The sequence below is a fragment of the Lemur catta genome, chromosome 1, assembly GCF_020740605.2.
Source record: "Lemur catta isolate mLemCat1 chromosome 1, mLemCat1.pri, whole genome shotgun sequence".
Lineage (NCBI taxonomy): Eukaryota > Metazoa > Chordata > Mammalia > Primates > Lemuridae > Lemur > Lemur catta.
In genome coordinates, this window is record NC_059128.1 from 75,205,619 (window position 1) to 75,221,677 (window position 16,059).

The following is a 16,059-nucleotide window of genomic DNA, read 5'->3' on the forward strand; positions in this document are numbered from 1 at the left end:
TTTCTATTTTTAGTAGAGACAAGGTCTCACTCTTGCTCAGGCTGGTCTTGAACTCCTGACCTCAAGTGATCCTCCCACCTTGGCCTCCCAGAGTACTAGAATTACAGGCGTGAGCCACTGCGCCTGGCCAAGACCTATTCTTAACAGGCATCAAACCATTTTTAAGTAACTGCATCCCAGAACAAAGCTCAAGAATATTTACAGGAATCCAAAATTAACCCAGCACCCAAAAATGTAAAATTCACAATGTCTGGGGTCTTCAGTAAAAAATTACCAGTCATGGGCTTTTAGTATCCCTCATTTGGGTGTTTGTATGGTTTTTCATTCATTCACTTACTTACCAAATATTTATAAAACTTATGCTGTGTGGTCTGGCCCTGTAGTAGGAATGGGGAACTCATGAAGAATAAGACCTGAAATCTCCCCTCAAGAAAGTCAAGAAGTTTTGTATGTTGAAACAGAGTTATAAAACTAAAAGGCAATGTGGTCTGTGCAATAGTAAAGGTATTTGCTGAGGTAGAGAAATACATAGAAGATTTAAACATTTAGCACAGTGTCAGTGGCTGATGCAGGAGGCCAAAAAAGGCAGACCCAAGCCTGTGACACATATCAGTCCTGAAAAGCGTGAATTGCTGTGCCCCACAGGGTGGAAGGGATCTGATTTAATGAACTTGTAACCAAGTGACTGGTGGGTTCCCTTGAAGTCTCGTGCCATATTGAGGGCTTAGATTCAGTCCTTGTTGCTGACAAGTCAGACCTTTGGCAGCAGGTAGCTCAACTGTAGTTGGGTCCCAGATAGCCTCCTTGTCTATTACCACGGCTGTGCTGTTCATGGGCCCATTGTGTTCCCTGAGTAGCTGAGGACAAAGCTGCCTGATCACCATATCCTAGTCACACAGGTATTTGAAACCGCCCTTTACGAAATGAATAAAGGGCCATGAGGTGGGAACTATGGTGGGCAAAACATATATATAACCAGCCATTGTTCCCCAGCTTGCTTTCCTATAGTTGTTTACTGCTAAGGAGTCACATAGTTGATGGTCATAAAGATTCTTAGCTTTCTTCATTGCTCCCATGGATAGCATTACCCTTGTGAAACCTAAGGCTAGCTTTTGAGATATCTTCCAGATCCTGCATTCCAGTGGACTGGCTGACCCACTCAGACCAGTGGCCCATCCCAAGGAACTGACTCCACTGGTCTTGTGACCTCCACCCAAAAACCGACTCAGCAAAGAAGACAATTTCTACACCCCTGTGGTTCTGCACCAAATCCAGCCAATTAGCAGATCCAATCGCCTAGCTATTTGCCCACCAAACAATCTCTAAAAACCCTTTCTCCCAAATTCTCGGTGAGACGAATTTGAGAATTTCCTCCAGTCTCTGCTCTTTCTCCTTCTCTGCTGTAACCCCTGCTGTCTCAGTGTATTGGCTTCCTCTTGAGCAGCCGGACAATGAACCTGGTAAGGCTGTAACATGTTCAGTGCTTCCTCCTCAATAGATGTTCTCTTTCGGGTATTGATTTGACACACAAAGATCCACACATTTTATGCTTAATTCTGCAAGTTCATTCAGGTGCTACTTTCCCAAACATCTTTGGGATGTAAGGTCTCTGATCTTATTATAGTCTTGTTATCTTGCTCCTTACAGGATGTGACAAACCAGTCCAGCAACTTGTGACTATTCAGTAATCTCTGCACCTTCTTACCTTCTCACTTCACTTCCCCCTCCAGGCCACTTAACATTGTCTCCACCAACACTGAAGGGACTCAGTGGTCTGCTTCTTGGAAGCATTACTCCTCCCTACTGTCCTTCAGTCACCCCTGTGTGAGGATAAAGTGCAGCACCAGTCTATTTTCAGTCAGCCAGGCATGAATTTTTCTTCCAACCTAGTGGAGTTAGTTAATAAAAGGTAGCAGAAAATGCCACCCCCCCAAAAAGTTTACTACTCCTTCCTTCAGCAGTTTACTACTTCCTCTTTTTTGGCTCTGGGACACCACTCTTCTGTTGTTTTCTTCTAACCTCTCCTGGCACCTCTTTATCAGGTTTCTTGGGAGGCACCTTATTATCAGTGCAAATGCCAAAGTCAGTGTTGCTGTCCATTGCCCTGAGGCTCTCTCTACCTGTTCTCTCTTGATGATCTATTTTTTTTTTTTTTCAGACAGAGTCTCTTTCTGTTGCCCAGGCTACAGTGCTGTGGTGTCGGCCTAGCTCACAGCAACCTCAAACTCCTGGGCTCAAGCAATCCTTTTCCCTCAGCCTCCCGAGTAGCTGGGACTACAGGCATATGCCACCATGCCCAGCTAACTTTTTCTATATGTTTTTAGTTGTCCAGCTAATTTCTTTCTATCTTTAGTAGAGACGGGGTCTTGCTCTTGCTCAGGCTGGTCTCAAACTCCTGAGTTCAAAGGATCCTCTCGGCTTCCCAGAGTGCTAGGATTACAGGCATAAGCCACCGCACTGGTGATGATCTTATCTAATATCAAGGCTTTAAATATACAAATAACTCTGAACTATGATTTTATCTAATATCAAGGCTTTAAATATACAAATAACTCCCAACAGTACATCTCCAGCCCAGACTCTCCTCCAGATTCAAGGCTTGTATTTCCAACTGCCTACTTGACCACTCCACTGACAAGTCTCAAAGGCATTTCAAGTTTACCATGTTCAAAATTAAACATTCAGTCTTTCCCAACACAAAATAATGACTCTGTCCACACAATTATCACTCTAGCCCCACTTCAATCCATTCTCCATGGAGTGGCCAAGGTGAGCTTTTTAAAATATAAATTGGAAGACACTCTCCTGCTATTGCTTCAATGGCTTCCCATTACTCTTAGATAAAATCTACAATGAAATCTAATCTCTTCACCTTGGCCTACAAATCCTGCCATTTGACTTCTTATTGCTCCAACTTTATCTGTACCACTCTCCTCCTGTCATTCAGTTCTTATAGGAGAAAAGTCCATTTCTGCCTTGGGAATTTGCATTCCCCCACCCCAACCCCAATGTTTATGGGATTAACTCCTCTCATTCTTCTTCTTCTTTTTTTTTTTTTTTTTTTTTTTTTTGAGACAGGGTCTCACTCAGTCACCCATGCTGGAGTATAGTGGCGTCATCATCATTCTCTGCGAACTTGAACTCCTGGGCTCAAGTGAGCCTCCTGCCTCAGCCTCCCAAGTAGCTGGGACTACAGGCGTGCACCACTGCACCCAGCTAATTTTTTCATTTTTTGTAGAGATGGGGTCTCACTATGTTGTTGAGGCTGGTCTTGAGCTTCTAGCCTCAAGTGATCCTCCCTCCTCGCCCTCCCAAAGTGCTGGGATTACAGGTGTGATCCACTGCACTAACTTTCTATTTTTTCTTTTCTTATTCCTTTTTTTCCCTCATCCTTAATCAAACATCACCTCAGAGAGGTCTTCCCTAACCCCTCAATTTAATATAGGTTTCCCTGCGTTTCTCTCTCATAGCATCTTGTACTTTTCCTTCATGGTTTTGCCACAATTGGTAAATATATATTTATGTGTGATTATTTGTTCACTGTTTCCTAGATTATAAACTCTAGGAGGGCAGAGCTAAGGTCAGTCTTGATATTTGCTCTCCTTCACCCCTACCTATCCACTTAGTGTTGGGCACAGAGAGGGTGCTCAGTAAATATTTGTTGGATGAAATGAATGAGTGCATTAAGTCGTGGAGAACTTTGCCCTGTTTGTTAGAGTAAGTTTGAATCTCTACTTAAAATCAGGATAAGTGCTATCAGAGTTAGAACTGCGGGTTAGTGCCTTAGGTATTTCACCCCATGGGCCCTTTTCCTCAAGCCTCACTTGTCACTTTCCACCTGTAACGTGTAGTTTTCATCCAAGTAAACTGTGCTCCTGGCAATACCCCTAAAAATCACGGACCAAATAAAGGAGACTGTGACATGGGCCCTACACGGGCCACATTTGCGTCCCCAGCCTGAAATAGGACGCCGGTTGCTCATTAGCTCCATTGAAGCCTGCGCAGTGTACCACCCCCTGCCCCGCCCAGACCTGGGGGCTCCGAGGCCCTTCAGTAGCGAGCGCGTGCTCTCGCCCCCGCGCGAGCCTTCCGTGCAGCATGGCTGCTCCCGAGGCTGCGGTCCAGGACAGAGTCTTCCGTACGGCAGGGCTGCCTACAGAGCTCGAACCGCAACCGCTTCCGTCCAGATACCGGAAGTTTCCGTTTGAAACGGAGGCGGCCGACCCGGTCGGCAGTGCGGCGGCGGTTGAAGCTGAGCAGCCTCTCAACAAGATCTACCAGGACTGCGGGCAGGAGCGGCAGACGCCTGGGTTCGGCTCTCCTGGGGCGAGGGACGGGGCTGGATGTGGGAGCAGACAGGATGGGCTGGGAAAGGAGGATTTTCTCTTTCCCGACCCGGAGTTGGGGCCCTCCACCTGCTAGTGCCCGGTGGTCCAGCGCTAGGTAACATTCACCTTGCATCTTCCAGGGCGCAGCCGTGCCGCCTGCTTACGATGACCAGTGTGGTTAAGACCGTGCACAGCCTGCAGCCGCCCTCAGTGCAGAGCGGCGGCCTGCCCGCAGGTGGGTGTCCACGCCGCCCCCCTCACTTCCCGCTCCCGGCACTGCGGACTGGCCGGGCTTGGTCAGGCACTGGAGTGTGAGGATCTGATCGGTGGCTGGGAATGGGGGTCGCGGGCAGAAGGAGGGCATTCCGTAGGCTTTGACAACCTGCTAGCCCCCCCTAGAACCAGGCTGTGTAGGTTTATGATGGGAGTTAAGGGAAGGGCCAAGTGGTAGGATTTTAGACCTGCCCTGCACCCTCTACTCTACATCTGTGCTGCATTCATCAATTAGATTCACGTTGCTGGCTGTTACACAGTATTATTCCCATTAAGCTGGGAATCCCCTTCTAACCAGTTATCCGTTTTATTTCTTGGGCTGTCTTAAGGGATTGTGTTTGTTGTCAGGGAGGAGAGAGGAGAGTTATTTGAGGAGTGGGATCTGCACAGTGTGTCTCATTAGCACATTCTCAATAAATGTTGAGTGAAGTGGGAGAGAGGGGGGCAGGCCTAGCCAGAGTATTTGACAACCTTGGGAGAAGAAAGAGATGTGATTAAAAGCATAATTTTTAATTCCTGTGCCATCTTGCCTTGTGTTGTTTTGCTTGTGGCTGAAGGTCATCTCTTAGGGTGTGCAGTTGTCAAGCTACCTAATCTAGAGATTACAGCATAGAATGAGCTTCAGACATCAGAAAACTGTTGTGGGAGATTATGGAGCAGCTATTTTTGATCCCTTTCCAGATGATTCCATGCAGCTGGTAGATGAGCAGTGGCAGGATTGAGCTGTGAAGTAAATAGGCTTTTCTCCAAAGGCTTACAGGGTTCTGTTGGTCTCGTGTTGCATCAGAACCACCTGACTGTTGATCCTGACACCTGCAGGGACTGGGTGTTGCTGGATGAACTAGAGCCAGGTCTCCTCACATAGCTGTGTCTTTCCCTTAGATGCAGTGCCCCTCTGTCAGCCAGCAGTGACTGGCTCTCCCAGCCAGGCTGGAGGTTCTCATCTCTTTCCTTTCTGTCCCTGTCCCAGCTTTGTGATCATACGTAACTGAAACAGTTTAAAATTTTTAGGCTATCTCCCAGGTTTTTCTTTGGATTTTGAGCATGAGTTGGTTGTTTATAACCTTCATCTTTTTGAATAAGTAATATATGCACATATTTTAAAAATCATAAATTATGCAGTGGAAGAACAAGTTTCCTTCCCTTTCTTGACACCAGCCATCCAGTTCCTTTAGGAGACATCTTTGTTAAATCCTACTAAATTTTTCCTACAATGCCATCCATGGGTTTTAGCAAATATGAATTATTGGAATCAATTCCAGTCAATGAAATGTTAATATCGATCGATTTACTGTTAACTCCATTTTACATGGGGTAGACTTGTTATTGTTCATAACTATTAGTAACTAGAGAGAATAATCTCCAAGATTACCTTTTACTTCAGACAGATACTTCAAAAAGAGCCCTTTTAATATTTGCTTTGTGGGTAAGAATATCAAAAATAGAGAATGCAGGTGCCCAGTAAATGAATCTGTACATGAAATTCTTTATTTATTAATGTTTTAGAGACAGAGTCTTGCTTTGTTACCCAGGCTGGAGTACAGATCACAGCTCACTACAGCCTTGAACTCCTGGGCTCAAGTAATCCTCCCACCTGAGCCTCCCGGGTAGCTGGGATTACAGGTGCTAGCCATTGAGCCCAGCTGAAATAATTTGTTGACCTGAGAGACCAAACTTACTCCAAATTTGTGCAGCTAGAGTTACCAAAGTAAACTCTTTATCAAATACAAAATGTCCTAATCTCTATGATAAGGTGCTTTGTACCTCATTGCTTCAACTTGATTCTGTTGTAATGGCTGTTAAGTTAGGTCAAGCTTAAAGGGACCATTTTACAGTGAACAAAGTGAAAGTTAGTATAGTCTAGAAAAGCCTGTGTGTGAGGGTAAGGTGGGGGGTGCTTAACTCCAAAGTAAGTTATTTGAATTTGCTATGGAATATAAAGGGCAGACAGTATGTGGGTGGGGGGCTGGCATACTGCTAAGAGGAAAATGCTCTCCTTTTGGGAAGAAGAGTGTCATGGCAGTGCAGCAGTGCCCTAGCAAGAAGGTCCGAATAGAATGCCAAAAGGAGAACCTTTAAACTTAATGACGGGTAAACAAATGAAAAGGGCTGGTGGGGCCAGGCACAGTGGCTGTCACCTGTAGTCCTACCACTCTGGGAGGCTGAGGTGGGAGGATTGCTTGAGCCCAGGAGTTTGAGGTTGCAGTGAGCTACAATGACACCACTGCACTCTAGCATGAGTGACAGAGTGAGACCCTGTCTCAAAAAAAAAAAAAAAACACAAGAAAAAGAAAGAAGGAAAAGGGCTGGTGGTGGAGGCAGTCAGCATGGAAGAGGGAGAGAAGACCAGAGAGATAGTGTAGAGATGATCTGCGAAACAACCCATGAAACTGAAGCCTTTCACTTATTCAGCAAGTGGTTATTGAACCTCTCTGTTCATATGCCAGCTACTCTACTAGATGCTGAGGACACAGGAAAGCATTCTTATAAAAACAACTAAGCAAGAGTGAAAAACTCAAAGCAGCTTGAATGTTGCCTTGGGGTAGAGTGCAGGGTGCTTGGGGAGCTTAAAGATGGTACAAGGACGCGGCTATGGTTTGCCTGCTAACTTCCCCCCGACTTTCATTATTAGCTCTTTGCTGGTATGAATCTTTACGTTCATATTTACACCCTCTAGCCATCCAGTTTGATGAAACTTTTGGCTACCCTCAAACATGCTGTACTGTTACATTTAAAGAATTTTGGTTTCTATTGCCAATTAGCCTAAAAGTTTTATTCTTTTTTTTTTTTTTTTTTTTTTTTGAGACAGAGTCTCGCTCTTTTGCCCGGGCTAGGGTGAGTGCCGTGGCGTCAGCCTAGCTCACAGCAACCTCAAACTCCTGGGCTTAAGCAATCCTACTGCCTCAGCCTCCCGAGTAGCTGGGACTAAAGGTATGCGCTGCCATGCCCAGCTAATTTTTTCTATATATATTTTTTAGTTGGCCAGATAATTTCTTTCTATTTTTAGTAGAGACGGGGTCTCGCTCTTGTTCAGGCTGGTCTCGAACTCCTGACCTCGAGCGATCCACCCGCCTCGGCCTCCCAGAGTGCTAGGATTACAGGCGTGAGCCACCGCGCCCGGCCAGTTTTGAATTAGTTTTCACAAATCGAGATTGGCTGGAATGAAAATAAAGGTTATGACAACTTAGAATGAAACTCTGCTTGTTACAGGGTTGCAACCCTTGGGTCCTGATGCTTGAGATTTTACCCTCTTATTTTCCTTTGCAGACACACAAACTCGAGCCACTTCTAAGAGTCTATTACCTGTTAGGTCCAAAGAAGTCGATGTTCCCAGACATCTTCATTCAGGAGGTTCAGAGAATGATGTTATGAAAATCACCAAACTGAAACGAGAGAATGGGTGAGAGCAGATCATTGGTATCCAATTTGAACATCTTGCTGGAAATTTCCCAGTAGTAAGACTTAGAAAATAGGGCTTGAGGGAGCACAAGGCTCCTGAACAACTGGCCTATGATTAGTGGCCCAGAGCAGCGCAGCATTCCTGAGCTCTTTGTCACAGTCTTCTATATTGATCTGTTCTGAAGAGACACAGCAAGTGTTAGGATAAGAGGAGTTCTTTCCTCTCATCACTTGCTCTGAACATACAAATGGCAGTACCATAGTGGAACACCAGCCCTAAGTGGCAGTGCTGAGGAGTGGGGGCTAGTTGTAAGCCTGGGTTGCCGGTCCAAGCCCCATTGTGGTGTGTTATGTGTGTCCCCACCCAGCATTTAGTTCCCAGGTGAGGGAGGTTGACATGAGATAGCCACACCATCTTGAGCAGGAGCAGCTCTGTCAGGTTGCTGAGGTGGTCAGGAAGAGCACCCCTTCCCTATTCACAAGCCTTCAGTAGTCTGTGCTGAAACAAAAATGCATGGGTCCTCAGAACTCCCAAGACTGTGCTGTTTGCCCTGTATATAATCTCTGGTTCTTTCCTTGGAAACTCAAGGTCTTTGTTTCACCTGTTCACAACACACATAACAATACTATGATTTTATGATTAGTTTCTTTGTTTTTGCTTCTCTAGGCAAATCAAAGTTGCAGACACTGCCACCAAGAGGAATGTCAAAAAGGGGTGAGCATCGGGGTAAACGAACTTGGCTGCTGTTTTAGGGTAGTAGGTCTCAATCCTGGTTGTTCATCAGAATCACTTGGCCTGGGTACCACCCCAGAAACCTGAGTGGAATTTTCAGGCGTGAGGCACAGCTAGGTGTGAGAACCATTGTTAGGGCAAGAATCGTTGGTGCTACTATCTTGAGTCCCAGACAAGAGGTTTTTGGGCTCCACACCAGGACCACTGCTGATTAGAAATCAAACCCAGCTATGGCTCATTAATAGGAGTGTGAAGCCTGCAGGATAAGAGGGGTTGCATATGGTTAGTGATCCTGAAGTGGACATTCTGGTGGTGGCCGTGGTAGTAGTATTATGGAGAAGGATCTATCTCTATCTGAGGCTAGCTTGGAAGTTTTGCAGTCTTGACAACAGAAATAATAAGCTGAAAATTCTGTACAAATAGGTTCTATTTCCAAATCCATTATTTGGGCATGTCTTAAAAGTTTTGAAGGAAAAATACTACCAATTGCTTGATACTTTATCATGTTAGGGGAAAAAAAAGATTACTGCTTATCTAGTGGCTAGGATAAAAAAAGAAAAACACTAGCAAGAAAGACTGAGAACTTCAAAAAGGCTGTTTATTAAATGTTTACCATGTATCAGTAGCTGAGCTAAGAATCATACATGTATTTTTTATTCTTCATAATAATAATATGACGTGTAGGTATTATCCTAATTCTACAAATGAGGAAACAGAGCCTCAGGAAAGTTATACCACTACGTAACAAAGTCAGGATTCATACCTGTTTGTGTAACTCCATAGCCCATACCCTAACCCCTTTACCTCTTCATGAGTACAACTATCATTACAGCTACAAACCACCAACTAAGCAAAAATCAGAGGAAGAGCTCAAGGATAAGAACCAGCTCTTAGAGGCCGTCAACAAGCAGTTGCACCAGAAGTTGACTGAAACTCAGGTAGGAGAGCCACCAGACCTCTGTCATCAGCTGCCACTGGGTGATCCGTGTAGAATCCTGATGGATGGCCCTTGGGTGGTGAGCAGGCCTGTAATGCCCAAGATTAGAAAGAGAAGAAGCAAGGCTTATCCTGTCACTATCCAAGAGCAAGGGCAAGAAAGGGCAACTAGTCCTGGGGAGTCGGACAGTTGCTGATCTGTCTGTGTGGCACTCCAACAGGGAGAGCTGAAGGACCTGACCCAGAAGGTGGAGCTGCTGGAAAAGTTTCAGGACAACTGTTTGGCAATTCTAGAGAGCAAAGGCCTCAACCCAGGTAAGAGCACACGGCTGCCTTCATGGAATCAGCGCATGTGCTCATTCCTACGTTGACCTTGGCAGCATGACATCAGCGGTCCAGTCAGTGCAAGGGTCACTTAGCAAAGCCCTAAAGATTTTTGGGAGCCTCTCTTTGTTCTCATGTGATATGATTTTTGCCTAAAGGAATTTCAGATGATCACGGAGATGCTTATCTCTTTCTTAACCTGAACACTTTATGCCATTCATTTGGTGCCAACAGGTATAACCTTGCAAATAGACCAGAAACCTTTTGTTTTTCTCAAGAGAGATATAGCAACTTGAATTTTTTGTTGTTCTTGTTTTATTTTTTTAGACAGTCTTGCTCTATTGCCTGGGCTATAGTGCAGTGGCATCATCATAGCTCACTGCAGCCTCAGACTCCTGACCTCAAGCGATCCTACTGCCTCAGCCTCCCAGAGTGCTGGGATTATAGGCATGCGCCATCACACCTGGCCTAAAACAAAATTTTTAAAGTTTAAAAAAGAGAGAGAGAAAGCATACTGGAAACTTTCCCATGTGAGGCAAGAGAGAGAAAATACTGTTTCAAGCATTCCTAACAGTAGAATCACAGTGGTTAAGATATGACTCCTGTTCTGTTCTGACTCTAGCCCTGGAGACCAGAGTCTACAGCAAACAAGAGAGCCAAAGAAAGAATTGCCCAGAGACTGTAAGAGGCCCTCAGACTGAGTTGCGGAGCCAGAGAATGCCCAGGAAAGGGGCCCAAGCCTTTTTGAATTGAGGAATATGGACTTTAAATGGTTCTGGTTAACCTGTGGGTTGCAGTTTAGGGTATTCTTTATATTCACCAGAGCCGGGTGTGGTGGTACGGGCCTGTAGTCCCAGCTACTCAGGAGGCTGAGGCGCGAGGACCACTTAAGCTCAGTAATTCGAGACCAGCCTGGGCAACATAGCAAAATGCCCATCTCCAAAAAAAACCCAAACAAAAATAAAATAATTAAATATAGTCACCATAAATATTTTGCATGATTTTAATTTATAATGTGCATGCACTATTACCAAAAATAATTTTTTAAGGCCTGAAAACATTTTAAAAATAGTTTTATGGGCCAGGCGCAATGGCTCACACCTATAATCCTAGCACTTTGGGAGGATGAGGCAGGAGGATTGCTTGAGCCCAGGAGTTTGAGGTTGCCGTGAGCTATGATCATGCCACAGCACTCTAGCCAGGGCCACAGAGTGAGACCCTGTATCAAAAAAAAAAAAGTTTTGTGGACCCAGGCATGGAGACTCATACCTGCAGTGTTAGTAACTCAGGGGGCTGAGGCAAGAGGATTGCTTGTGGCCAGGAGTTCAACACAATGAGACTCCATCTCTAAAAAAAAAAAAATTTTTTTAAATTAGCTTGGTGTAATTGCATGTACCCATAGTCCTACCTACTTGGGAGGCTGAGGCAGAAGGATAGTTCCAGCTTAGGAGTTCAAGGCTGCAGTGAGCTATGATTGCACCACTGCATTCTAGCTGGAGTGACAGTGACACCCTGTCACACACAAAAAAAAGTTTTGTGTGTTGTAAATAAAAAAAAAAAAATCCAGCCTATACATTTCCTTTGGATAAATTTGCCACTGAGCTAAGGAGAAAGTAGAGTGAATTTTTGGCCACATCCAAACATAGATAAAATACAGCTCTAGAGGGTGGACGTGGGTGACCCTGCCAAGATGAGAACTCAGGGGAGAAAGTCTAGAACCAGACACAGAAGTTTCTCTCATCAATATTCCTGGACTTGTCCAGGGAGGGGTTGTTTCCTTTTGTTTAAGGTATAGTTCCCTAAGTAAGGCTGACTTTGTTGTATCCATCAGCTTTGGGCAGTGAGACCTTGGCATCACGGCAAGAATCCACGACAGATCACACGGACTCTATGGTGAGAGCACGGGTGGGAATGGTTGAGGACCCAGCGACCACAGTGGTCTGTAAATCTCAGGTCTCTGCTGTATGCTCAGCAAGCCCCAATACCCAGCCTTTGGTTATCCAGGATGGTAAAAGAGAGCAATGGAATGTGCACTCAAAATAGCATATTTGACTTGGAAGCCAGCTTTGTGCTTACAAATATAAGTGAGCCTGAATTGAAAATGTACTTTAAAACACATAGTAGTGTGAACCTCTATAGAGAACTTTCTGATTCCTCCATTCTACATTTTACCAAATTTCTCCCCTTACTCCTTTGCTGAGAGCTATATAATCCAAAGGTCCAGTCAGTTACATTTGAATTCTCAGCTGCTTTTTTGGTGTCTTCACTAAAGTAGGAAGGTAACTGTTTGGGCTTAAAGTCTCTAGAACTTCTGTGATCTCTTCTCCAGGAAGATCAGTTATCATCTTAGAATCATAGAACACTAGATGTGGAAGCCTTCATCAGTCTGTTAGTCACCCCTTCTGTGGCTACTACATTTTGCTCATAAGGTCCATGCAGTAGCACAGAGCACATCGTATTGAAATAATCTGGCTGTTCTGTGGACTGAGTTCCTCAAGGAAGTCCAAGCCCAGCATGTGCAGTAGATGCTCAATAAGTGACTGAATGGAAGGGTCATTAGCCATCATCTAATTCAACTCTCATGTAAAGATTTGTTTACTTCACTGTACTTTCTTCTTAGTTGCTGTTAGAAACTTTGCAAGATGAGCTGAAGCTTTTTAACGAAACAGCCAAAAAGCAGATGGAGGAGTTACAGGTGAGTCAGACATCACCCTGAGGCAAGATTACCATTTCCTACCACAATAGGTAAATTATGGAAGAGTCTTTACTTCCTAGTTTTCTGTTTATTTTTAATAAACTATTTTGAAATAATTTTAGATTTACAGAAAAGTTGCAAAATAATACAGAAAATTTAATTTCCCTAATAGTAACATCCTGGGACGTTTGTCAAAACTAAGAAACCAACATTGATGCATTACTATTTTTTTTTTTTTTTTTTTTTGAGACAGAGTATCTCTCTGTTGCCCAGGCTAGAGTGCCATGGCATCAGCCTAGCTCACAGCAACCTCAAACTCCTGGGCTTAAGCAATCCTCCTGCCTCAGCCTCCCAGGTAGCTGGGACTATAGGCATGTGCCACCATGCCCGGCTAATTTTTTTTTCTGTATATATTTTTAGCTGTCCAGATAATTTCTTTCTATTTTTAGTAGAGACAGAGTCTTGCTCTTGCTCAGGCTGGTCTCGAACTCCTGACCTCAAGCGATCCTCCCGCCTCGGCCTCCCAGAGTGCTAGGATTACAGGCATGAGCCACCGCACCTGGCCGATGCATTACTATTAACTAAATTCTAAGACTTCATTTGGATTTTACCAGATTTTTCCACTAATTTTCTATTCCTGAGGATTCTTAGAAATGTTCACATCTCCAGGGCATGAGGCAATGTGCAACACAGTAGGTTGCTTAAAGTTGAGACCTGTATGAAACAAATGCTGTGGAAACTTGGCTATCTCAAGAAGGAGACCTGTAGTAAGAAATGCAGAGTCTGGCCGGACGCTCACGCCTGTAATCCTAGCACTCTGGGAGGCCGAGGCGGGAGGATTACTTGAGCTCAGGAGTTCGAGACCAGCCTGAGCAAGAGTGAGACTCCATCTCAACTAACAATAGAAAAATTAGCTGGGTGTTGTGGCTCACGCCTGTAGTCCCAGCTACTCAGGAGGCTGAGGTAGGAGGATCACTTGAGCCCAGGAGTTCGAGGCTGCAGTGAGCAATCACCACTCCACTGCACTCTACCCAGGGTGACAGAGTGAGACCCTATCTCAAAAAAAGAAAAAAAAGAAAAAGAAAAAATAGGATGTCTATTGGTATTCCTCAATGGAATAGAAGCATAGTGTTCTGGTGTATGTATTGTCTTTTCTATGAGTCAAGAGTTTTTTTGTCTATGTTTTTTCTTCTGGAATATCTTTCTATACAGGCCTTAAAGGTAAAGTTGAAGATGAAAGAGGAAGAAAGGCTCCGATTCCTAGAACAGCAAACCTTATGTAACAGTCAAGTAAATGATTTTACAACAGCCATTGAGGAAATGGAACAGCTATTAGAAATGTAATAAGAAGCAAATGGCCAGATGGCTCCCTCTTGAGGATAAACTCTCAGAGAAAGCCACTTAGGACGTCTTCTTGGCCATGGTCTTCTGGGACTCACCACCTCCAGAATGAAAACCATTTCTGCAGTAGGATTAAGGGCAGTTTATGCTGGAGTGGCAGTTCTTCCTTTAAGCAAGTTTTCCCAGCCTTCAGGTTTGTCAGCCCTCCTGAGCTGCCTGTCGATAACTGAGGCCTACAAGAGTGCAAGCTGGAAGCTTGGATTGACCTCCTGGGCAACCACTTGATGCTAACACACCTTTAGAATTGGAGGACTAAACCAGTCACAACCAGAGCATCTAAAATGTCACATTCCAATTGTAGGGAAGAAACCTTAATTACAGGTGCTCTATGGGAGACATCGTTAAGGAGCCATGTTGTCCCCTTCTAACTTGGAGCATTTTCTGTCCCATTCTGGTTGGGCTTCTGTACCTCATTATTAATTTATGAACTTAAAGTTGCTTGAAATGTTTTTGGCTTAATAAATGGGGTAAAGGTATAGATAGTAATAACGTACTTGAAACAGTACACCTTGGAGCTTTTAATGTAAGTCACTTCTGTTTTTTTTTTTTTAAGTGCTACTTTTAAAATAAATATTTCTATAAATATTCTGACTATAACGTTGAAGAATGAAAATAAGCCTTTTAACCTAAATATGTCAACTGATTATTATTGAACTAATCTAGTTAACAACTTCAAGATATTCTGACAACCCAAAATATTTTTCTTCCACTCATTAAATCCCTGAGACCAGCCCCCCTGTCTTCCAGGAGCATTGGCTAGTCTCCTGAGGGTGTTCCCCATTTGTAGCAGTAGGTACTAGACTCCACTCCCCAGGTGTGTGGTCACACGCCACGTATGTTCTCCCTGTACTCCTAAGCATGGTGATGTGCCTGCTCTATGCTTTGCACAGCCAATCCTGGGCCTGGTCCTATAGATCCTTTAGTCCATAGCAGGCCTCCCCCTGGTTTACCAAAGGCATGGCCAAATTTCATTTCCTAGTCAAACCAGGCTGCCTTTGGCTTTGGCCATCTCCTATTCTTTCTGCACTTCCTAATTTCTTCACCAAATGCTCCTACGCTGCACCCTTAAGTATCTTTAAGTCTGCCCAGAGCCACCCAGTGAAGCCAAGTAACACTTCTACCCTAGCTTAAAGGGCCAAAATTGTTTGCCCTCACACACATTCACAAAGTTCATTATATCTCAAATATTTTGACCCTACTCACTAAAAACTGGCTTATGGCAAATGATTTCTCTCAACCTAAGCTGTCAGCAATAAAATAGAGATAATACCTGTTTTGTTGGGTTGCTATAAAAGAATTATGTCTCGCACCTAATCCAGTGCCTGGTAAAAGTACTCAAATCCTGGTGGTGATATTATTAAAGTTCAAAACTTATCTTGGCAGAATATTCTCTTCATAATTTTGCCCCCAATTTCTCCAGCATCCCCTCTCTCTCTCCATACCCCAGAACAGTGCCTTGATCTTACCATGCCTTTGCAGGCTTCAGATAAGCAACTTCCCTTAGAGCTGGGAACTCTAAACTTAGACTGTTAAGGCAAATTACAACCATCTTAAAACACAAAACAAACCAAAAAACCCCACCCTCATCCCCTCTAGCTCCAACCTATCCTGTATTCACAGCCAAATTTCTCAAGAAGTGTGTTTACTCACCATTTTCTTCCTCTTCCATTCTGGCTTAAAAATACAGAAAAAGACTAATACAAAGTAGCTAGAATAGACAAATTCATACAGAAAGTAGAATAGAGATTACCAGGGGCTGAGAGCAGGAGAAGGGAGTTTCTATTTGGGATCATAAACAAGTTCTGGAAATGGATAGTGGTGATGGTTGCACAACATTGTGAATGTAATAATGCCACTGAATTGTACGCTTAAAAATGATTAAAGTGGCAAATTTCACATTATATTTTACCACAGTTAAAAAAGTATTGAGGCCGGGCGAGGTGGCTCACGCCTGTAATCAATCCTAGCCC

At 44.1% G+C, this 16,059-nt stretch overlaps 1 protein-coding gene across 1 annotated transcript; it reads left to right on the forward strand.

Annotated features, from left to right (window-relative positions):
- Nucleotides 1-4,098: 4,098 nt before the first annotated feature.
- Nucleotides 4,099-15,362, forward strand: KNSTRN (kinetochore localized astrin (SPAG5) binding protein). Its single transcript, XM_045533178.1, has 9 exons — nt 4,099-4,310; nt 4,469-4,563; nt 7,869-8,001; nt 8,668-8,715; nt 9,566-9,671; nt 9,891-9,984; nt 11,825-11,886; nt 12,614-12,688; nt 13,901-15,362. Exons 1-9 carry the CDS (start codon nt 4,099-4,101, stop codon nt 14,030-14,032), a joined length of 957 nt encoding a protein of 318 aa, XP_045389134.1. The 3' UTR covers nt 14,033-15,362.
- Nucleotides 15,363-16,059: the final 697 nt, after the last annotated feature.